The 25990-nt window shown below is 37.9% G+C and overlaps 2 protein-coding genes across 13 annotated transcripts in view; both read left to right on the top strand.

Moving 5' to 3' along the window:
* Nucleotides 1–25990, top strand: part of LOC115065952 (uncharacterized) — a 456818-nt gene that overhangs the window by 332564 nt on the left and 98264 nt on the right. The window lies entirely within an intron of this gene.
* Nucleotides 10959–25328, top strand: LOC125779125 (uncharacterized). 2 transcript variants are annotated; one of them, XR_007423159.1, is made up of 3 exons: nucleotides 10959–19402; nucleotides 19476–19806; nucleotides 19875–25328. XR_007423159.1 is itself a non-coding variant. In XM_049459717.1 (2 exons), exons 1-2 carry the CDS (start codon nucleotides 18359–18361, stop codon nucleotides 19683–19685), a joined length of 1254 nt encoding a protein of 417 aa, XP_049315674.1. In that variant the 5' UTR covers nucleotides 10959–18358; the 3' UTR covers nucleotides 19686–25328. The 2 variants fall into 2 exon arrangements, 1 of the variants encoding a protein (XP_049315674.1); XM_049459717.1 differs by having other exon boundaries at nucleotides 19476–25328.

The following is a 25990-nucleotide window of genomic DNA, read 5'->3' as shown; positions in this document are numbered from 1 at the left end:
CTAAATTAAATATGAAGAAGCAATAGCGTTAAGTAGGTACTTAGTTTTATGGACTGTTAGAAGTTCATAACATATATATGTATATATGAATTAATACAAAGCGGAATTATGTACATATTAAGCGGTATCGAAATATTGTATAGAATATTATTTAAGGAGAAGAATTGTGCAAATAAAGTTAGTCTAATACCTGACCACCTTACAGTGTCGTTACTCGGCCCTTTGCTACAATTCGGCTTTACTTTTCGCTGTTTTTGTGAATTTGCGCGGTTATAGAAAAAGCTTTATAGCCCTACATTTTTTGGCGCCCAACGTGGGGCACGAGTAAATTGTTTCGTTGTTCGCATATCTTTCGAAGTTTGGTGGTCAGTATTAGACTGCATCGTGGGACATCATCATCATTGGATCTTCACCATTGGTCATCTTTACCATTGGACACATCAGCAGCGATCGCACACAGAACTGCACATCTACTTGTCGCCGCTACGTTTCGCTAGTACCACTTCCGCCAGGTGATATTCGCATATTTGTTTCGCATATATACAATATTAAATTCCGTTGATACCATTTTACAATAAATTAACAAATCATTTATTACTCAACTACTCACTAGAAGGAAAATTATAATAATTTGAAATAATTTGAAGTCAGTATAAAGCACATAGATCGTTCTACAATGTCTTTGGACGAACTAAAACAACAACGCACCAGCACCAAGAAAAATATCACACGAATTAAAAATATCATCGATGCTAGCTTACGACCAGGTGGAAAAGTTCTTTCAGTAGCGGAATACAAATGTCGTCTAGGCATCCTGGAGTCATACTTCAAGCAGATTCTCTCAATTCAAACGGACATCGAAAGATTGGATTCTGAGGACGGAGGACGTGCTGACCTGAAAGAACTTTACATAACAACTAAATTGGTTATTCAATCACAACTGGCAGAAGATAACAACGTTTCATTTTCGGATACAACTTGCGTGGTACAATCAAGTTCAAAACTTCCACCACTTAAGCTTCCTACGTTTGATGGCAAGTATTCGAATTATCAAAATTTTATTACCTCGTTCAAACAAATAATTGATCACGAGTTCAATTTAACAAATATTGAAAAATTCAACCATTTACGAAATTGTCTCCAAGGTCAAGCCTTAGAAACTGTAAATGCGTTTCAGGTTACAAACGAAAACTACCCAAAGGCGTTAGAACGATTGAAGGTACGTTATGACAACAAACCACTAATTTTCTTGGAAGGAATAAATTCGCTATTTGATTTACCTGCAGTTATGAAACCAAATGGCATTCAGCTAAGAAGTTTGATTGACAAAGCTTCTGCTATTTATGGTTCTTTGACATCACTGGGTAATGACAGGCAAATTTCTCAAGCAATGCTAATTTACCTAATATTGCAGAAGTCTGATGAACAGACCAACAAAAGGTGGAAGGAGTCGCTAGATTTCAGAACGCTGCCGTCATGGGAGGATTTCATCGCAGTTTTGGAAAGACACTGCCAATATCTGGAGTCACTCGACAACCCGCATGGTAGTACTTCGCCAGCTCAAGGTTTTAACAAGCACTCCACTCCGAAATCAAGGAGTCAACCAAAAGGTTACACATTTTCCTGCTCTACCATATCGTGCCAATTCTGTTTTAACAACAACCACATGATTTTTAACTGTGAACGGTTTAAGTCGCTAAACATAACTCAACGTTTCGATCATGCAAAGAAAATTGGACTTTGCATCAATTGCTTATCAAAAGGACATCAAGTAGCCAATTGTTCATCATCGCACAGGTGCAAGGTTTGTGCACGACAACACCATAGTTTACTTCACCGCGGGTCACCTTCAGGCCAACCAAAAACTACTCAACTATTTCCTACACAGGAGGCAGCCGTACATACTCATATGAATAATTCATCGTTGGATAATGTAATCCTTGCAACAGCAAAAATTTTCGTTCGTGATTCAACTGGAAGCTATAGATTGGGTACAGCGTTGCTAGATTCGTGTTCGCAAGTCAATTTCATCACAGATGATTTTTCGCAAAGGTTGCTGCTGCCAAGAAACAAACAAAACATAGAAATTCAAAGCATCGGTTCGTCATCAACAAATATTAAATTCAAAACTTCAACTAACATCAAGTCTCAAGTCACCGGTTTCGAGCTTCCATTAACTTTTTTTATTACATCGCACATTGCTTATCAACCAGATCCGGAAATCAACATTTCAACATGGAATATTCCAAAAAATATAGTACTCGCTGATGATGAATTTAATATTCCAAAGAAGATCGACATGTTGCTGGGTACGGAAACGTTTTTCAGTCTGCTATCTGTAGGCCAAATCCATCTTGGGTCTAATTTACCTATCTTGCAAAAAACGCTCTTAGGCTGGATCGTTTCGGGACGCTATAATACCGGCAGTAACAATATATCTAAGCCATCTTGTTTATTTTTAGCCAATGAATCTTTAGATGCCAAATTAGAAAAGTTGTGGAAATTGGAAGAAGTCACTACCATCCCAGAGCCTTGGACTCGTGAACAACAGATTTGTGATAATTTATACAACCGTGGCAAAAAGACCTTGCGGCAGAATAGTAGTCAAACTCCCTTTCAAGGATGATCCGACGTGCTTGGGTGAGTCATACACTACGGCGTTGCGACGATTCAATGCACAAGAACGTCGATTAGCCAAATCACCACAATTGACAGAACAGTACGTTGAATTTATGAACGACTACGAGAGCCTGGGTCATATGAGCATCGTAAGGAATCCGAATCTGAGCGAACCGCATTATTTTATACCACATCACTGCGATCTTAAACCAACAAGTACAACAACGAGGCTTAGAGTCGTATTTGACGCCTCCTGTCGAACTACATCCCAAAAATCACTAAACGATATTCAGATGGTTGGTCCTACAATCCAATGCGAACTTTTTATTCTTCTTCTTCGTTTCCGATTCAATAGGTTTGCACTCACTGCGGACATAGTCAAGATGTATCGGCAAATACTAATGCACGAAGATGATCGAAAGTTCCAGTACATTCTGTGGAGGAGTTCACCGACTGAGAAGATTCGGACATACCAACTAAATACTGTAACGTATGGAATGGCTGCTGCACCATATCTTGCTATACGGAGTTTGTTGTACCTAGCTGAACAACATTCAAAACAATTCCCAATTGGCGCAAGGATCGTGAAGTCATCGTTTTACGTAGACGACTTTCTGTGTGGTGCTGACAGTCTAACCGAACTTTCGCAGATAAGGCAAGAGGTAACACAACTGTTAGAATTAGGAAAGTTTAAATTAACAAAGTGGCATTCTAATCATCATCGATTCAGAGAAGACGACTCGTTAAAGGATTTAAACGTAGATTCCTCTATCACTAACGCACTTGGACTAAAATGGAACCAAAATCTTGATTGTTTTATTTTTTCATTTGAAGCAAAACTAGGACTCAGTGGTCGTCTTACAAAACGTTCCATCCTCTCTGTTGCATCGTCACTTTACGACCCACTCGGTATTTTGGTTCCTGTTGTTATAGCTTCAAAAATTTTGTTGCAAGAAATATGGCTACTAAAGTTGGATTGGGATGAATCAGTGCCACAGAATATTGAATGGGCTTGGAAAAACTTTCTGGATTCCTTATCGGATCTTTCATTAATCAAGGTACCAAGGCCTTGTTTTTCAGCAGATATGGAGTCTTTTCAGATACATGGATTTTGTGACGCATCGATTCGTGCATATGGTTGCGCAATTTACACTCGTTTTATCAACAAATCTGGCACTGCTACTATTCGCTTACTCACTGCTAAGTCCAGAGTTGCACCCATCAAAAAGCAATCGTTACCAAAATTAGAACTGTGTGGCGCTCTTCTCCTCGCTCGTTTATTAGCTAAAATCAAACCAACAATTTCTCATAAATCTTTTAATATTTTTCTTTGGACAGACTCACAAATAGTCTTACATTGGCTGAAGATGCATTCTGCAACACTTTCGACCTTTGTTGGCAATCGAATTTCGGAAATCCAGGACTTAACCAAAGGTGCCCATTGGAGACATGTACCAACTCATTGTAACCCGGTGGATGTTGCGTCTAGAGGATGTACTGTAAAGGAACTTGTTGATTCAATATGGTACACCGGACCGGGGTTCCTATACGAAAATTCAAATAAAGGGCCAAAGGACAACTGCAATGATATCGACATGGAAGTTGTCGAAAAGGAGAAGCGAAAATCTGCATTCAAATCAATCGTTAGCACCAATTACATTTTGGAAATCGTGAATCAGCGAAGTAACTATTCTAGCAGCCTTCGATTAATAGCTTGGATGTTCCGCTTCATCAATATTTGTCGACATAATGCACAACTTAACGAATCATCAACTCTCTCACCACGAGAGTTGCATCACGCCTTACTTTGCATAATTTGGAACATTCAACATATACATTTTGCTAATGACATTCATCTCTTACAGAAAGGTCTCACGACAAAAGGTCCATTGCGTTATTTAAATCCGTTTTTAGAGTATACCGAAGGATTTCAAATACTCAAAGTTGGAGGTCGATTGGAATCAGCAGATATTCTAGAAGAAAGGAAACACCCAATGCTGTTGCCAAGCAAATGCGAATTCGTTGTGCATTACGCTCGCCACCTACATCGAAAACACTACCATGCAGGACCAAAGGCACTCGTAGCACTAATAAGACTTCAGTTTTGGATAGTCAATGCACGCGATTTAGCAAGACGTATCGTCAGATCGTGCACACATTGTATACGTTACAAGCCAAAGCTGATGAATGAGGTAATGGGACAGTTACCTGTCGAGCGATTGACTCCATCTCGCCCTTTTGCGCGTTGCGGTATTGACTTCTGCGGACCAGTCAACGTATATTTGCGTATTCGAGGTAAAACACCTTATAAATCATACATCGCGATTTTTGTTTGTCTAGCGACGAAGGCGGTTCACATCGAACTTGTATCGGACCTAACCACGGACGCGTTCTTAGCATCATTGAAGCGGATGATTGGAAGGAGAGGGCTACCTTCTGACATCTTTTGTGACAACGCAACAAATTTTGTGGGCGCTTGCACCAAACTAGCTGAACTAAAATCATTTCTATTTAATACCGAAAACAAAGATAAAATTGTAAAATACTGTGCTAATGAATTTGTAAATTTTAATTTCATTCCTCCCAGAGCACCTCATTTTGGCGGTATTTGGGAGGCCGCAGTTAAATCGGCTAAGGGTCATCTCAACCGTACCATCAAAAATGCAAGACTCACGGCTGAGGAACTAACAACAGTGTTGGTGGAGATAGAAGCTGTGTTAAATTCTCGGCCACTAACACCATTATCATCGGACCCAAACGATTATGAAGCATTAACTCCGGGGCATTTTATTATTGGTAGCGCACTAACGGCACTCCCAGAGCGAAGGTTGTCAGGCGAAATAAGCAGCTTACACAGATGGAATCAAGTCACTAGCATTAAACAGACGTTTTGGAACAGGTGGTCAAATGATTATATCAACGAACTGCAAATACGATCAAAGTGGTTTTCGGAACAGCCAAACATCAACAACAACTCAATGGTTATCATCCATGAAGACAACTTACCACCACAAAAATGGCATATTGGAAGAGTTATAAACTGTATTCCAGGAAAGGACTCTAAAATACGTGTGGTGGACATTCGAACAACGAAGGGAATCATTCGGCGACCAATTCACAAGCTAGCACTACTACCTGTTTGAAATGTCTTTCAACGGGGCCGGGATGTTGGGTCACCGATTTCAAACCACTGCATTCTTAAACCATATGTTCTTATATATTTTTTGCTATTTCTACTTCTTCTTATTTGCCTAATATTCAAGGTTAAGCATTAGAAGTCATTCACCTCAATGCAGTTAATAATTGTATTTGCATTGTGTTTGCTTGCGTTTGCTCTGTATACTTTTGCTAACGCTATGCTTGGCTCAGGCAATTACACGTATGTTTGTTTGTGCAAATTAGTTAGCCCTACTTAGCATGTACTAAGCTTAATATGTATGTAGCATATTGCAATGCTGCATTCCCATTTTTACATTTCTCTTATCTTAATATCTAAATTAAATATGAAGAAGCAATAGCGTTAAGTAGGTACTTAGTTTTATGGACTGTTAGAAGTACATAACATATATATGTATATATGAATTAATACAAAGCGGAATTATGTACATATTAAGCGGTATCGAAATATTGTATAGAATATTATGTAAGGAGAAGAATTGTACAAATAAAGTTAGTCTAATACCTGACCACCTTACAGTGTCGTTACTCGGCCCTTTGATACAATTTGGCTTTACTTTTCGCTGTTTTTGTGAATTTGCGCGGTTATAGAAAAAGCTTTATAGCCCTACAAGAATAAAAATATTTTTATATACAAACAGAAAGATGAATTTTAAATGAATACTTATATCAATTCATATATGAAACACCGGAATAATTGAAAACAAAATAAGAACGAATAAAAAAGTTAATCACAAAATGAATTACATTCTATTGTCGTTACATTATATCAGACTTAAAATTTTGACATTCTGAAAAATTTGCCGCCTCCCAAATTGTGCCGCCCTAGGCCCAGGCCTCGCGGGCCTAGGCGGTAATCCATCACTGAAGCCACGAAGAGGTCGCGCTACTATCGGTCGCCCACTGAAGTTCGCATACTTTTCGCGATGATCATTTCGACATATCAGCCTTCAAATCCGCGTCAATTATGGAATAATTTTTTGTATTGTTTTGAAAGGGATGGATAAGTTTCAGCAAAATCTAAAGGGGTCGGGTTCAAAAGTGGTCGATTTGGTATGGAATACCCCATATGTAATACGTACTTATGTGCAAAATAGCGAAATGCGCGGTAAAATGATTCTACAGTCGAAAATCTCTATAACGAATTCCAAGGGGCTGGATATTTATTTTACTATAAAGAAAATCCGCTAGAGAAAAAAGATATTTTTCTTTTTAACATCTTTTATTTGTAGTAATCAGTTATTTTAATTTCTTAATACATTTAGCAAACACAGTATTTAGCGTTGGTTTTCTTTTCCAAATAGGTATGAAAAGCTTCAACGGATGTTGAAAGACAAGATAAGATAAGATAAGATAAATAATTGAGGAATGCACCGCGACCTTTGGTCTATTGTGCCCTCTCCTAACTCACAGGGACTCACTTAGCCCCAGCATATTGATGAAGTCCAATATCGTGCTGGGTGCTAGCGAGGCGATGTGATCCCTATCCGGGAACATGGATCCAAGGGCCTTCGACCTGCGCCTACAGACTGCGATGCTCTGAGGTTTCAGGCTCCCTGTCGCAAAACCGACTGTTAGCGCAAGATGATAGACCCATGTTAGATAAATGCGTTTTCAACTTGCAGTGACCGGTGTAAAATGCGACCAGAAGCCTAAGTTTGTCCCTTGGGAGGTTTATTATCCATTTGAACCTCTTCTGGTTATACCCCCAACTAGCAGCTTGGCGTGACGCATACCGTGCGATCGCTGCCAATGCCTTTCCCTGCACACTCTTTCTTCCTTGCGGAGCAGCTCCTTCACAGTATACTCGTAGGGATCCACCCCAGTGAACGGTTCGAGCCAAACCATATTGGTGGAGGCTGCAGAGCGGGCAAGCTCGTCAGCCAGTTCGTTGCCGGCTATACCCCTGTGACCAGGCACCCAGATCAGGTGCACCTGGTTCTTTTCAGCTAGGTTGTTCAGCCGTTCCCTACACTCCTGCACTAGTAGCGATTTGATCTCGTAGGAGGAGATCGCTTTTAGTGCCGCTTGACTATCGCTAAGTATAGCTATTCGCTCATTGCGATAGTTGCGGTGGAGGTTTATCTCTATATACCGACTTATAGCCAAGACTTCGGCCTGAAAGATGCTCGGAAAGCTTCTCATCGGTATGGAGAGCTTTGTACGCGGACCTGCGATACTTGCACCTATTCCTTCCGACGTTTTCAAGCCGTCGGTGTACCACCTCAATGTGCTATCCCTTAGCATTTGCTCAAGAGTGGGGTCGTTCCACCTACTCTTGCTACCGAGGGTAACCTTAAACTTCTTCGTGAAGCGAATTGTTTTGGTAATACCGTCCTTCGGGAGGAAGGCAATAGGAATGTTGCCACTTATCCTCTCCATCCTCTGGGACGAGATTATTTTGCCTTTGCCACATCCCTCTGCTGTAATCTGCAGAAGTGAGTGCTTGGCTACTTGACCTATCACCATATGGAGCGGTGTGAGCTCCAGCAGGACCTCCAGAGCTGCCGTCAGGCAGGTGCGCATGGTGCCCGTCATGCAAACACATGCTGGCCGCTGAAGCTTCGATAGTTGGGTTACCACCGAGGCCTGCGACGCTTTGGAGGCCCAGGACACCGCCTCGTATGTAATTTTCGGTCGCACAATCATGGTATACAACCACCTAACGATTCTTGGCTTACAGCTCCAGGATTTACCCGCCAGTCGTTTGCACACCATTAATGCTTTTGTTGCTTTGGCTAACGTTTGGTTCACATGCTGCTTCCACCGCAGGGTAGAATCCAGCGTAAGACCCAGGCATTTAACCTTGCTAGTCATTTCGATCTGTCTGCCGTCAAAATCAATGCCGTGTCGCAGCGGAGAGAAAACAGACTGCCTACCTCGCAACGTTACGAGCGACCACAACACGTGCGGGATGGGATAGATACAGAGAGTTGAAGAGGGAAGCGAGACGCTTTTGCAGAGTGAAAATGAAAGAAATGCGGGAGTATGAAGAGCTTGATAAGCTGGCCGACAGGGGTAATTCTCGAAAATTCTACGAAAAAATGCGGCGGCTTACAGAAGGTTTCAAAACCGGAGCATACTCTTGTAGAACCGCCAAAGGTGATTTAGTCACCGATGCCCAGAGAATACTTAAATTATGGAGGGAGCACTTCTCCAGCCTGCTGAATGGCAGTGAACGCACACCGCCAGGAGAAAGCGCACCCGATACCCCAATCAATGACGATGGATCTGACGTTCCATTACCCGACCATGAAGAAGTTCGAATAGCAATTGCCCGCCTGAAGAACAACAAAGCGGTGGGTGCCGATAGATTGCCGGCCGAGCTATTCAAACACGGCGGCGAAGAACTGATAAGGATCATGCATCAGCTTCTTTGTTAAGTATGGTCGGACGAAAGCATGCCCAACGATTGTAAAGTGTGCTATGTCCAATCCATAAAAAGGGAGACCCCACAATCTGCGCCAACTACGGTGGAATAAGCCTCCTCAACTTCGCGTACAAGGTTCTATCGAGCGTATTGTGTGAAAGATTAAAGCTCACCGTCAACAAACTGATTGGACCTTATCAGTGTGGCTTTAAACCTGGAAAATCAACAACTGACCAGATATTCACCATGCGCCAAGTTTTGGAAAAGTTCCGTAAAAGAAGGATCGACACACAACATCTCTTCGTCGATTTCAAAGCTGCTTTCGTCAGCATGAAAAGGAGCTGCCTTTATGCCGCGATGTCTGAATTTGGAATCCCCGCAAAACTAATACGTCTGTGTAAACTGACGTTGAGCAACACCAAAAGTTCCGTCAGGATCGGGAAGGATCTCTCCGAGCCGTTCGATATCAAACGAGGTTTAAGACAAGGCGACTCCCTATCGTGCGACTTTTTCAATTTGCTGCTGGAGAAAATTGTTCGAGCTGCAGAACTGAATCGAGCAGGTACAATCATTTTTAAGAGTGTACAGCTGCTGGCGTATGCCGATGATATTGATATCATCGGCCTCAATACCCCCGCCGTTAGTTCTGCTTTCTCCGGACTGGACAAGGAAGCGAAAAAAATGGGTCTGGCAGTGAACAAGGGCAAGACGAAATATCTCCTACCATCAAACAAACAGTCGTCGCACTCGCGACTTGGCTCTCACGTCACTGTTGACAGTCTTAACTTTGAAGTTGTAGATAATTTCATCTATCTTGGAACCAGCACGCCACCAACGATGTCAGCCTGAAAATCCAACGCAGGTTTACTCTTGGCAACAGGTGCTACTTCGGACTGAGTAGGCAATTAAAATGTAAGGTCCTCTCTCGACGAACAAAAACCAAACTCTATAAGTCGCTCATAATTCCCGTCCTGTTATATAGTGCACACTAGTGATGGGCGATGTTGTGACTTTTAAGGAACACTGCTACTTGTGACTGTGACTTTGTAGTAGCAGCGATTTTAAACTGTGACTTTGACTAGAATAAAAATTGTAACAGACATAGGCCAATAAAGTAGAACAAAATTGTTTTCTTTTTTCATTTAGGTACAATGTACATATTTATTAGAATAAACAGAAATTAACATAGTAAATTCATTTTTAGAAAATCACCAAATACAAAGTATATACATAAAAGATAAAATTAAATAGTGTTAAAAATATTTACATTAAATGGAAAAGAAGGTCAAAATATCACATTTTGCGAAAACAGCATCCACTTCTTTAAAAAATTGCCACACATAACTCATTTTGGTTCTTTTTGACACGGACACCTTTAATTTTTATTAAGTATAAGTAAACTGATTTGTAACAGTTTCGTACAAAAATTAATGTAAATGATTCGTTATTTTTTAAGACGCACATTTTTAAAGTCGCACTAAATATATTCTCTGAAGGTTTTTTTCAATATAAGGATACTCAATAGAAGCTATTTAAAGTAAACGAAAACATACTTTTAAAAATATTTCGTTACTTATAAAATACTTTTTATAAGTTTTTTTAAATTACTATATAAATTGATGCAATTTTAAGATTAAAAGTTTTATAATTGGCTTTACTACAGCATTGAGGTTTCTGTAATCAATTTAATTTGTACATGAATATTACCCGTTTAAAGATAAATTAACTTTTTATATGTTAACCAATTTATACTTATCTAAAATTAAAGAAAATTCATAGCTTTAATGAATATGAATTCATCACAGTCGCAATTTTTTATATTCCGCGGTGAATGCTATTTTGTCACAGTCGCAATTTTTCATATGATACTGTGACTGCTACTTTGTCACAGTCGCAATTTTTCATATGATACTGTGAATGCTATTTTGTCACAGTCGCAATTTTTCATGTGATACTGTGACTGCTACTTTGTGCGTTAATTCCTGTCACTGCTACTTTAGGAAACTTGTCACAGCTGTGACCAGTGATTTTTAAGTAGCAGTGACAAAGTCACAGGTACTCAAATATTTACCATCTCTAGTGCACACGCTTGGAAGATGACAACAACCGATGAGTCGACGTTACGAGTTTTCGAGATAAAGGTTCTGCGAAAGATTTATGGTCCTTTGCGCATTGGCTACGGCGAATATCGCATTCGATGGAACGATGATCTGTACGAGATATACGACGACATTGACATAGTTCAGCGAATTAAAAGACAGCGGCTACGCTGGCAAGGTCATGTTGTCCGGATGGACGAAAACAGCTCTGAAAGTACCCGCAGTACCTGCCGGGGGAAGCGGAAGAAGAGGAAGATCTCCACTCCTTTGGAAGGACCAAGTGGAGAAGGATCTGGCTTCGCTTGGAATATCCAATTGGCGCCACGTAGCGAAAATAAGAAACGACTGGCGCGCTGTTGTTAATTAACTCGGCTATCTTCGCGTAAGCGGTGTCTACGCCAATAAAGAACAAGAAGATATATATGGTATTAAATTATAAAATTGCCATTTATATGAACTCTTGTGTTCTGCCACATATTTATTTTATATTTTAGCTTAATATATTATTTCACAGTATTTCCATTTAGTCTATTTTACTTGTATATATTCAACGCTATGAAAATGCAGCCCAATCAAAAAATCTTAGTATTTGAAAAGATCATAAGTCAATTTTGGATAATAAAGCCTGCAGAATTAACAAAAGTGTAAACATAGTCGACGTTGCCGCGAGATGTCGATGCATAGAAACTCTTTTAACTTCGCGGCAATATGTGCAATGCAATTTATGCTCCGCCTCGCCTTTGCCAAACTCGCTGTTACTTCCATGGACAGAGGCAGAGGCTCAACGGTAGAGTTAATCCTATTATAACAATACTTAAGGGGTTAGGTGTAGTCAAAGGTACAAAAAAATGAGAATTTTCAGTATTTTTTTTTCCTATTAAATCGTGTTATTTTACAATAGTACTGATATGGTATTATTATATAATGTGTTGACTTGAAGTCACGAAAATTTCAAAAAAAAACTTAATTTTCAAAGTTATAGGTCTTTTTGTTGGCCCAGTTCCAAAAGAGGGTACTTGCTGTGACAACTATAAGTCCTTGGATTTAAAATCAGTCGGACAAAAAAATTAGTTTTATAAATAGATAAACTCGGGTCTGATCGATCGATTTGTTTTTTTTTTTGTTTTTCAAAAATTAACAAAATGGCGGCCTCAGGAAATTTTTTTCTAAATTTTTGGGAAAAAATCAACAGTTAATTGGTCTTAAAAAATCGAAATTTTTGAAAAGCCCGAGTTTATTATGTATTCTAAAAGCTGTATAAATTTCATTAAAATCTACTGAGCGGTTTTCGATTTACAGGTGTCACCAGTTCAAAAAACCAAGTTTTGAAAAAAACGCGTTTAAAGTTTCACACTAGCGCTTTGAAGTGCCCGAGCTCTCTTTGTTATTTGTCGAATAACTCAAAAACTAACTACCTTGCAGCATATTTTCGTAGTATAAAAATATTTACGTAAAATTAAAAATATATTAAAGGAACTCGATTAATAAAAAAAACTAGTATAATTATGAGACATTTCCTCCCCTTACCCTTCCGTGCCTACGGCCGTTCAACTGTTCCGTTGTTGAAAGTAAAAGTGCAGAGTTGAAATATTCTTTTCGGAAGGCAGGGAGAAGTGAGCGACAACGTACATGTATTTAAAAATCTAAGAAGGTATACGTATAAAAACAGGTGTGAACATAAAAATCAAATCGATCACCATAAAACTTTACAGGAACACGTCCTGGGCCATCCTGAAGATCGTTCTAAAATTTCATTAAAATCGATCTATCCATTCTACGAGTAACATACATACACAGTTTTTGTCGAATTTTACAAAATTTTTTAGCGTTTTTTTGTTAAATTTTCGCCAAACACTAAACAAATATCATTGGGCAAGCACCGTATTCCATGTGACTTCTGGCTATTCTAGTAATTCAAAAAACCGCTCTTGGGAAACCGCTTTGAGTTACTTGAAGACATCAAAAAAAATTCGACGCGACAGCTGAGGTCGACTGACATAAACAGCTGCTGTAAACACACTTGTTGACAGATCGCGCTAAGTTTTAGCATCATAATTAAGGACAGTTGTACCAACCTAGTAAAAAAAATTTACTTTCTTCCATGTAAGAGGGAGATTTAAATGAAGAATTTCCAATACTATCTAGATAAGGTGTATACTATATATAAAATGTCTCTTTCTCTTTTATACATAGTATATTAGTCTAAACCCGCGGCTCCGATCGCTCCTTTTTTTTTTGTTTCAATATCATTTTATTTATTGAATCTGCTTTTTGTTTTGAAAGTCTAACAATAAGTAATAAAATCTTAAACCTATTTAAGAACTAGACACGCTCAAGCAAGTGATTGAGCTGTTTTGGTGATACATTGCTCCTCAGTACGCGGGCATATCTCTTCTTTTAAGACGTGTTTGATCGCAGGAATGTACCAAAGCATTAGCCAAAGGGTTTGGGTGATTACGGAATTTAGATATGTATATATTTAATTCTGCTGTCTTCTACTTCTTTCCTTACCATAGAAATACCAAGGTCTTTATGGATATTTCCGTAATGACATGCGTAATGACATGTATCATGGTGAACACGTGATTGATCTAAGCATTTTTGATTGGAACCTTTGTATTATGTTTATATTAGTTGCACAGGTCGTACCCCACAGTTGAATGCCATACATCCAAATCGGCTTTATGACCGCATTATGTAAAAGCACTTTGTTGTCTAGGCTAAGTTTGGAGTTTTTATTTAATAGCCAATTTAAATTTGCAGCTCTTATCTTCATGCAAGTTATTTTACTAGATACATATATGTTTTTTCCACGTAAGTCTTCTATCTAGGTGAATACCAAGATAAGTTACTTCATTCGCTTGGGGTACTAAAACATTGTTAATTTTTACTGCTGGACACATTTTTGGTCTAAGCGAAAATGTAACATGCTTACACTTTTGTTCATTTACCTTTATACGCCAGTTAGCTAGCCATTCTTCGACAAACTTTAAGTGCTCGGCTAATATTCTTGATGCTATTATGTGGCATTTGTTACGGCTCACTATAGCTGTGTCGTCCGCAAAAGTAGAAGTTAATACATTGTTAGCTGTTGGAAGATCTGCTGTATATATGATGTATAGTGTTGGGCCTAGAACACTGCCCTGGGGTACACCAGCCCTTATCTGTCTTTCATCAGATATGAAATCTCCCACTTTTACCATAAATTTTCTATTTTTTAGATAAGACTCCAAGGTTCTATACAATTCTAAAGGTAGAATTTTTTTAATCTTATATAAAAGACCTTCGTACCACACCTTATCAAACGCCTGAGCCACGTCTAGAAATATAGCTGAACAGTGCTCTCTGTGCTCAAATGCTTTTCTTATTTCGTTAGTAATTCTATTTACTTGCTCAATCGTGCTATGTTTTTCACGAAACCCAAATCGGTGCGTTGGTATATTATTATTTTCATGGAGGAAAGGAGTCATCCTTGATAGTAACAATTTTTCAAATATCTTAGAAAGACAGGGTAGAAGACTGATTGGTCTGTATGAAGACGGCTGTGTTAAGCCTTTCCCAGGTTTGTCTATCAAGATGATCTGCGACTTTTTCCATGAATTTGGATAGTGTCCGAGATTAAGAATTGCATTGAAGAGCAAAGAGAGCACCTTTACGGCAATATTTGGTAACTCAATTAGCATTTTTGGGGTAATATTATCATGTCCTGGTGATTTTTTGGGGTTAAGTTCTTTTATTATTCTAGTAACTTCAGAAGTAGAAGTCCTAATAGACACATGCGACTCGTTTGCGGTATTGGGCAAGGTTGACAACTCAAAGTTGTTCTTTGGGCAATTGGGTTGAAATACCTTTTCTAGGTGATTTGCAAAGCAATTTGCCTTATCCTCGACACTACGTGCCCAATTACCATTCAACTGTCTTAGAGGCATGTTGGAATCTACTGGTGGCTTGAAAGACTTTTGTGCTTTCCAAACAGTTTCTTTATATAATTTTCAGTGTTGTGTTCCTCTTCGCGTTTAAGCGCTTTTTTTTAACTTTCGTACAGCAGATTTCAGTTGAAGCAGAGTTGAAGGGGATCGATTTAACTGCCATTCCCGCCTAGCTCGCCTTTTCTCATTTACAAATTTCTCTATTTCATTATTGGTGATCTTTCTAAAACCAACTGGTTTGTTGTTTCTTTTTGGTGTTGCCAATACAGCTGCATTAGTTATTACGTCATTAATTTCTCTTATATTTTTATCAATGTCTCTATCTGTATTTATTTTGCAATCAGTATTGATGTGGGTGCTGATATACTTTCTATATTTCAACCAGTTAGTTGTATGTGATGTTAGAGAAACTTTCGGCTCGAATATCATGGGCTGTTCGTATAACTTTATTAGAACAGGAGAATGATCAGATGATAAGTCTGTACATGTATCAGCTGTCATAAGCGATCTATCTATATTTTTGACTACAGCAAAATCTATTAAGTCTGGTATTTTTCTTCTATCACTGGGCCAGTATGTCGGCTTACCAGGAGATATTAGATCCAGCTTATTATGCTTATTCATAATAGTGTAGTATAACTGTCGTCCTTTCGGATTAATAAGACGTGAGCCCCAGTACGTGTGTTTTGGGTTATAATCTCCACCTGCTAGAAAACTTTGACCTAGTGTTCCAAAAAAGTCTTTAAATTCGATTTCTGTAATTTTAAAACGAGGTGGGCAGTATATAGCCGTAAGGTTTAAGTCACAACCCCGATTTTTTAGTGATATTGTTGTAGCTTGTAACTGTGGTGTAGCATGAGATTCTAGAGCATAGTGGTTTAAACGATTTCTAATCAAAACTGCCGTGCCACCATGCGCTTTTCCATCCGGATGATTTGTAACGTATAGTCTAAATCCCGGTATATTGAAATTATTTTTATTTGTTAGATGAGTTTCTGAAATAAGCATTACATCTATATTCCTTTCAGACAGAAATCTGATTATCTCTAATTTATGTTGGTTAACACCGTTAGCATTCCATATACAGATATTTAGTAAGCTCATTTTTTACTTAATAAATTTTGCAGCATTTGATTTTGTGATTTTATTAAATCTTGGATCATGTTTTGCATGGTAGACATAAATTGAATCATACACTGTGTAAGATTTATAATCAAAGTTTCAATACCTCCATTTGGAGGGTTTTGCGGCAGTTGCGTTTGCACAGTGTTTCCTTTCACCACATTTGCATAGCTTCCTTGCATATTATTATTGTTAGAAGTAAACTGATTTGAACTTTTTTCTGAGGGTGCTATTATTTCATTACGGGGTGTCTGTAACATTTGGTTACGACGTGCTTGAATGCTCTGTGACAACTTCGATTTCAAATCTTTATATACGGGGCAACCTCTGTAGTTGGGAGTGTGATTTCCCCAACAATTACTGCATTTTTTATTTAAATCCTCTTTTTTAAGAGTACATTTAGAAGTAGGGTGTAGATTACCACACACCACACAGACACTGCGTAGAGTGCAATATGCTTTCGTGTATCAATACTCTTGGCAGTTTGTAGTTACATTGTACTGGACCATTTCTCTTATGTGGTTCCTCAACGGTAATTCTGCGATGGAGCAGATATTTTAAATTGTAAATCGGGTGTACGAGTATTTCATTTTTCTTTAGTTGGTTACAATTTGGCATCAGTTCTATTTTGAAATATTTACTACTGATTTAATGCTAAAACCACCTTCTTCTAGTGCTTCTTTAACGTCGTTAGAGTCTACCGAAGACTCTATACCTTTTATTACAACAACTAGGCCTTTTGAGCTCTTCAGTTGGTAAGAGTAGTAATTCTTGTTATTATTTGATAGGAATAATACAATATCCATGAGACTTTTTTCAGTGTATATTTGAATTTTTGTTTCATCTATGTTACCTTTTTTCAAGGGCACAATGTGAAAATTGTTTGTGCCTCTTATATTGCTCATTTTGGAAACAAGCGCATTTGAGCTACGTTCACGCAAACAGATTGGAGGGGGTTTGGCATTCACTACCGTGGTGGTACCCTTTGCTTCGTCGTTAGGCTCTTTGCTTAATAAGGCAAATCTGTTGCCAATAAGAATTTCTGGCTTTTTACTGTTTGGCATGCCTGCTTGAAATTTTTTGGTATTGACCGCTGTTTTAATAGGACTCAATTTCCTTTTTACATTAATGTAGCGATCAATACCAGTCTGAACTGATGGCCCTTTTTTGCTTGGTACATTCATACCTTGCATTTTATTTTCCTTCGCTGTCCGGGTGCTTTATGGTACCTGCATAGTGGCTGCTGTCAGTGGATTTGTTGTTGCCCGATTGCTGCTTACTGCTGCTTCTGCTGACAGCGCTTGCTTAGTCTATCTTTCATCTGATCTGATCCAGGCGTTGCTTTTGTTGGCTCGACAAAGCTAAAGTAGACATTTAAGGAATGCCTACGGTTTTGCAGATGAGGCTGCGAAGCACTCATTATAATTATTGTTTGTTTTTTTGTTTTGTCTTTTGTTTTTATATATTTGTTTTGTACACTGTTTATTAGGCCGGGTCGATTTGTGGGAAGGCAAAAAAATCGCCCATTGCTCTATGAAAATCATATTCAAGGGATCAAAATATGAAACTTTGCCGAAGGAACCATACCTCTGAAACGAATTATGATGTCCCCCAATTTGGGTCGAACTTTCGGGTAGGGGCAAATTTTGAAATAGAATTGAAATTACCATTTCATTCTTATTACCTCTGAAAGTGAGGAGAACTAAAGCAATAACCACTATGGTATTTCAAAAAAAATAATAAGTGAAGTGATCATTCCAAATCAAAAAATTTACAATGAATCCACCATCTTCTACACCGCAAGATGAAGCAACTACATCAACAACTATCGAAAACCCAATGAGTCATATACCCAAGCATGATGTTACTGTTTTTGGTGTGTCTACTGATTTGACTGATCTTAATTTACCAACCCATCTGGATATCTTGAGATATTATTTTTACCTAAGCGAACGTGCTAAAACAGAACAAAAAAGTTTTCCCATAAATCATTCACTATTCAAGTACAAGATAAGTTGATTGGAATTTGGGAAAAACTTGGTATGGAAATAATGCTGAAAAAAAGTGTATGTAATAAATTGAATAAATTGCTTGACAAGTATCAAGAGCAAATCAAGAGAAGAAACAACACCCAACAATTTACAGAGTATGTAAAATCTCTGGAAACAATTTTTTACATTGGAAAATGTAAATGCGATTTGAAGGCAGCTCCATGTGCATGCGGCTGTGTTCCCGAACGCCTCAAAGAGTTCATGCACGATCAACATAATCAGAGAAGACTAACAATGAATGCATTTATGATGGAAACTGAAGAGCAAGGAGCAACGTCTATGTCATCAATGCCAACATACCAAGATCCCTATGATTCAACATACGCACCGCCACCGGTTCAAGAAGATATGGATAGAAGCACAAGTTCACAATACACAGAGAGATACGATTGTTTTAACTTTGCCTTGGTATGTGACAGATTTGGTGTGCCTGACAGAGTAGCATCAGCATTGGGAACCGCTCTTTTGCAAGATTTTAAAATTAAAGATAAGCATGGGAAACATCTCATCATGGATAAATCGAAAGTTCGCAGAGAAAAAGAGAAATGCAGACAAAAAGTGCTTCGCAAACGGTTAGATGATATCACTTTGTTAGCGTTTTCATTCGATGGCAGAAAAGATACGATAGATAAAATTGATGAGAAGTATCATAATAGGATGGTAAAAGAACCTTATCTTGTTATTTTGAGAGAACCCAATTCTGAATTGATTGGTTACGTTAAACTGGAACATAAAAACGCTGAATACAAAACAACCAAATTATATGGTTTTTTCAACGATAAAAATATATCACTGGATACATTAATTGGAATATGCACTGACGATGAGCCAACAAACACTGGCCCACACGGTGGAATTATACGACGATTCGAATTGCTGTTAAAAAGACCATTGCATTGGTTTGTTTGCCTTCTACACTTCAAAGAACTTCCGTTTCGGCATTTGTTTGAAGCTTTGGATAAATCAACCAGCACTGGACCAAGATTGGCAACCGGAAAACTGAGCCGTCAAATCGAAACTTGTGAAACTCTTCCGGTAAGTTATTGCTATCACTCATTTATTATAATTGTCAACCATTTTTAATTATTTTATTATTATATATTTTTAGGTGGTGAACGGCTTCCAGAAAATTGAGTTGCAAAATATGCCCCCTGCTCCAGATAAAAAGAATTTTCCACCGATTCGAAGTACTTATACGACATGGCCCATGCAATTTCTAGCGACGTGGTTCCGGTGGATCTGGCTAACATCAAACCAGGGAAAATTGCACATTCTCGGTGGCTCACCAAGGCCGCTAGATTATTGCGATTATATGTGACAACGGAAAATCCAGATGCAAATTTAAGAATTCTGGTTGAATTTGTAATTAAATGTTATGTGCCAAGTTCACTGGTTGGTTACGATTTCTAGAACCTCGTTTACGCAAAATTGTCAATCAAGTAATTAAAGATAATTCATATTATGCACATTCGGAAAATATCTTGTAATCAATGTTGTTTGATGATAGGAAAGAAAAGCGCGACTGTGCCATCAAGAAAATTCTACGCTATCGAACCGATGTTGACGAGCCAATGGAACTTAGAGTTTATAAAAAACCAGATCTAAACTTTAATTGCACAAGTTATACGGAAATGATCAATTTTAATGATATAAATATCGTATTTGAACCACCATTCTCGCGAAGCATTCCGTACGATACATTGAAAGAATATTTAAATCAAGATGATCCACCGTTTAATGATCCAAAAATTCCATCACACATACAAGGAACGGAACGACATGTTCAATTGCTAGCTAGCGTTTCCAAACGGGCTATACCGGAAAATGTAGAGGCTGTTATGGCGACGACATTAGAGAGCCGTGCGAAATTGCCGAGACTTGAAAGTAAAAAATACTTCAAACAATAATTTTTTTTTTATTTCTTTTCTATAACTCACTTAAATTAATTTTTTCATATACACATATTCCGACTAAATAAATTTCTTAAGAGAAAAAATAGATATTATTATAAATAAATAAATAAAAATAAAGAAAAAACATAGCCATTTAGCTGATTTTTTCATGTAAAGGCCAAAAATGGTGATTTTTTGAAATTATTGTATGGGGAACCCCCCAGGGGAGTTCCAGGGGGTGTGCCACTGGCATGGGTGGATCGGCCGTCCAAAGTTATTACATTTGGACTCGATTGGAGCACTCTAAATGGGTCAAAGTGGGATTTTTCAAAATTTGCCCCTACCCAAAAGTTCGACCCAAATTGCGGGACATCAAAATTCGTTTTAGAGGTATGGTTCCTTCGACAAAGTTTCTTATTTTGATCCCTAGAATACGATTTTCACAGAGCAATGAGTGATTTTTAAATCGACCCGCCCTACTGTTTATTATTAAAAGTTTGTGTGCACTGTTTTTTATTTGTTTGTTTGTTTTTATTTATTGTTATTGTTTGCTTACTTTTTGCAAAAATCAGAATCACGGAGCAAATTCAAAAACACGTCCGTACACTATGAACACTCGAATGCAAAAAGGTCGCTCCTTGTTGTCAAGGATATCATTTATCGTGATAAGAATATAATAGAATTTGTTATTGCTTCGTAAATCACTTAAGAAATAGTACATACATACATAAATACCTATGGTATAACAACATCTTCACAGTCTCTGCATCGTATATCGTTACACATACTACGAGTATATACGAGTATATGCTTCTTGTTGTAGTGAATAACAGTGCAGGCGTAGATCAGAAGAGGGCGCGTCTCACGCCCTATTCATATGGTAATGTTTTGTTCAACATTCGAATGTAATTGCAAAATCGACTGATAAAACCAAGATACTACACGTGAATAAACACAGACTTAAACGTTGCTTTTAATTATTGCTAATGCTTCAAAATACATATTTGTCAGCTATTATGCACTCATCTCAAATTATGATTTAACTTTTTCTTGTTCAGTTACAACTATCACTATAATTCATATACGTACTATACTAAAAAAAAAAACACTGAAACCACAAAAACTCATGCTTATGTTTTGAAATTTATGTTTTTTGGTTTATGAAGTGTTTTGGCTTTTAACATAAAACGATGGAAAGTAGCCTATGCCCCTCCCGAGGTTCCAAGCACCTCATCACCAATTTTCAGTCAAATCGGTTCAACCGTTCTTGAGTTATAAATGTATACATATTGCAAAAGGGATCGGCGTTAGAACCTTCTTTCCGTGCTGTGGTTCGACCGTAATGCGCGGACATAGAAAAAAAGGCGTTTCATTTTTATATATACGAGGTGTGTTCAAAAGGTATCGCGAAACGTAACTGACAGTTTTCTTCGATTGCAGGGGCGTGGTGCATCATGAGTTCTTGCCACAGGGAAGAACGGTCAATAAGGAATATTACCTGCAAGTTATGCGCAATTTGCGCGAAGCAATCCGCCAGAAACGCCCGGATTTGTGGAAGAACAAAAATTGGCTTTTGCACCACGATAACGCCCCTGCTCACACATCGTTGCTTGTGCGCGACTTTTTGGCCAAAAACAACACACTAATGATGCCGCAGCCACCGTATTCCCCAGATCTGGCCCCCTGTGACTTTTTCTTGTTCCCTAAACTGAAGAGGCCCATGAAAGGACGACGTTACGCTTCTCTTGGCGAGATAAAGACGGCATCGAAGGAGGAGCTGAAGAAGATAAAAAAAAAATGATTTTTTTAAGTGCTTCGAAGATTGGAAAAACCGTTGGCACAAGTGTATAATATCTCATGGGGATTACTTTTAAGGGGACAAAATAGATATTCATGAATAAATAAATAATTTTTGAAAAAACACAAAATTCGCGATACTTTTTGAACACACCTCGTAAGATAGACGATGGGTTTTGCCTGGTAGCGAGGCTGCGTTGCAGGTATAAACCATTTTTAAATTATCTTGTTTATTTCTAACAAAATTTTAAACTTAAAAAATATATCGCCATCCAACCATTTAGCTCTTTTATCCTCATCTCTCTTACTTCTTCTCTCTAAATATATACAAGCGTAGAAATAAAAAAGGAAGTAAGTACAAATAAAAAAGTAAATAAGTACAAATAAAAAAGTAAGTAAAAGAAAATATACGCTGACTCATGCAAATTTTTTTCTCCACTCCATTTTTCAGTTTGTACAATTTGGTAACTGTTCGTTGGGTATTGTACATTTTGCTCGAACCTTTCAGAATTTAATCACTTTTATCAGTTCCATTATAATTCTCTGTCTAAATTTAACATTCTCTGTTATATGCAAGTAATGCATTTTTTTTATTATTTACGGTCGTAAGTCAGTAAAAAATTTACGTTTTGTGAATTTTTTTTTAACAAACCATACCTATTGGATTATCTTCAAAGTGGTTCGGACCATTTTTCATTTCATGCAACGGTTTAGTTAGCAATAGCGAACAGAAAAAAACCCAACTTAATTTTATATATACGATTATGTGTATACAGGTATGTATGTATATATTTGTTACTTTTTTATTTGTACGTTTGTATATATTTACAAAGAATAGGTAAGAGAGATGAGGATAAAAGAGCGACATGGTTGGATTCCGATATATGTACATATACATACAAGTATGTACATACATACATAAATATCCACTGTTATGTTGTTGTTGTTCTTTTACTTTTGCTTATAAATACAGTCTGTCTAGTAGAAGCGTGATCGCCATAACTTGGAATTTATTTGTCCGATTCGTTTCAAATAAACAACATTTTACACGTTTATAATATTTATTGTACGCAATATTTTTAATAACATGTATAGTCACCGCCATTCGCTATTATGACCTCACACCTCCGACTCATACTTTGCACTAAGTTCTTAGCAAGTTGCCGAGGCAATAGTTTCCAAATCAGCCGAATTTGTCTTGACAAATCCAAGAGTGTCCTCTTCTCCCGAAAATCTTCGCAGCCGATGGTAATAAAGCTGTTTGATAAATTTTGTTCATCAAAACCGCATTCAAGTTGCTGGTAAACACGAAAAGGTGTCCAAATCCTTTTTCTGAGAAACATCCCCAAACATGGACCTTCACTGGGTGTTTAACAGTTCGTTGGAGCAATCGATTGTTAGCGGTACACCAAGATCGGTTTATGTTACTATTTGCACAAAATGAAGATTCATCCGTGAATATTACATTATTCCAATTCCGTTCTGAATTGGCGCGGGCCCAGGCGAGTCTTTTTTCAACGTGTGATGATGAGAGCAACGGTTTTTTAAGAAATCTGCGCTATTTGACGTCGTTAGCACCCAAATGTTTTCGAATCGTCTCTACCGATATTTTAAGAACACTTTTCGCTACAACTTCTTTAGCTTTACGCAACGATAAGCCCGGCTTCGTCGCAAACAAATCAAGGATCTTCTTGTCCTGCTTTGGTGAGGTCCTTTTTTTAGGGCCCCGCCCAGGCAAATCGTCGACATTTTTTACTTCTAAATACCGATTCGTTCACTTCGTTATGAATGACTTCGACTTCTTCATATATTTTGCTGCAGCTAAACGTGACATTTTCGGCCCTCTAGAGTGTAGACAAAGAAATACAGCTTCAAATCGCTTCTCGTACGCGGAACTCATTTTTTAAAACAACGTGCACTTTGTAATAGTTTCACGAAACTGACAGTTTTTGCAATGCGTACTACAAAAATGATGTCGCTACCAAGGTGCATTCAAATTATTTCGATAACGGCACTTTATGTGCAAATTTTGCCGATCACGATTCTACTAGACAGACTGTACATACATATGTTATAGCATCATGTTTGTTGCTTTGTTAGCCCAAGCGGTATCGCCGAACCTAACCAAAGTAAGAATACTTGAGTTTAAAAAATTGGCTTGGTTTTTTTCGTAGTGTATTTGGAGACACGAATTAAGCTTGAAGGCAGGTAGTTGAACAACAGTAATTTTTTTTTTTTTCAAATTTCTTGATGCAGTTGACTTATGTATGTATGTCTATATATACTTCTTCTTCTTTACTGGCGTAGGCACCGCTTACGCGGTTATAGCCGAGTTAACAACAGCAAGGCTGTCGTTTAGTTTTCATTGGTACTGTTTTTTACGTGGCGGGTCCCAAACCCAGCGCACAACCCTGCGGAGGGAATGTTTCGCCTTCGTATGTATACTACTGAGATAAAATTGAAAGGTGAATTTTGTCCATTTTATCTCCTTCAAGATAATCCCCTCTCGCTGCAATACACTTATGCCAACGAATTTTCCAGTCATCATAGCACTTGGAAAAATTCTCCGTCGTGATGGCCATCAGAGCCTTCTTCGATTCAGCTTTTATATCCTCAATTGAGTCAAAACGGTGTCCTCGGAGTGATCATGTGAATTTGCTGAATAGCCAGAAGTTACATGAAGGTAAAGCGAATGCGGTGGTTGCGGCACGACAATAGTAGAAAATGTGGCGGAATGATCACGAATAACCAATGTATTATAGTATGAGATGGTGCATTATCGCACTTCTTAGTTCAATAAATCGAAGAATTCACATTTAAAGCCTCACAAAACGATGTGTATCTCCAATACTAATTAATATTTTGACGAGAATTAAGTACAGATGGCGTTAAGACTACTACCAACTTGAAAAAAAATTACCGATTCAAAAACACGCGAAGTGTAAATTAAAAATTCACCTTTCAATTTGATCACAGTAGTATACATACTTTGGTAAGTATAACACAGGCCAACACTCAATTTGCTTCTTTGAATTTATCAACTGATTCTAGTTAATTTGGGTGCGCTGAATTTAAATTTTTAATCAGTTTGCCTCTGTCAGCTCTAGCTTTCATGATATAGCTTTTTTATACCTTCCAATTAATTTAAGACCTGAAAAAAAATTTTGCAAATCTGTAATCAGTTTGTCTCTATCAGCTCTAGTTTTCATGATACAGCTTTTTAATTTTTTTCTGTATTTTTTATGTATTTGAAATTCTTTTTTGCTCGCCTTTGCTTATTTATTATAGGCGATCCTGCTTGCCGCTTTATCAGCCTAAGGCTGAACCCACACCGGGTTAGTCAAAACAGTTTTTCTTGTCTCATACGACAACTGCCCATAGCTTCATATGTGACAACCGACATCGAACAAGACGAAACGAAAACGCATGTTCGAGCTTTGACTTGTTTGAAGCGCTGTTGTCGAACTTCTTATGTATTTTCATACAGCTAACGCACACCAAATGTGACAAAACCGTCTTTGTTGCCGATCAACACATGCTGAGTTACGGCGGAACCCGCACCGAATGAAACAGCCAAGACAAGTTAGAAAAACACGTTTCGTTGCTTATAGCTGCACTGTTGTTTTTCATAGGCAAAATGTTATAACTAATCTATTTGCAGGAGTTATGCTTTTGCGGTAGTTTGTATTTTGCTTAAAAATTAAATGTTTTATTAAAGAGCGCAAATATTCTAATGTTGACACCTGCCTCCTTGTAAAATTTCGACATTTTCTCGAATGTATTCTCAGTTCAGAAATCAAGTGTGTAATAATATTTTCTGAATCGCGCTTCTGGTTGTACGGATGTACCCACCATTCTCTTTATTTTTTTTTTCATTGCGTTCAAAAAACTCAATTATTAAAAATATTCGTTTCCTTCTTTTTTTTCGATTTGT

This window comes from Bactrocera dorsalis, chromosome 6, assembly GCF_023373825.1.
Source record: "Bactrocera dorsalis isolate Fly_Bdor chromosome 6, ASM2337382v1, whole genome shotgun sequence".
NCBI classification, from domain to species: Eukaryota; Metazoa; Arthropoda; class Insecta; order Diptera; family Tephritidae; genus Bactrocera; species Bactrocera dorsalis.
Note: the sequence above shows the minus strand (reverse complement) of the source record. Positions and strands in the feature narration are given on the sequence as shown.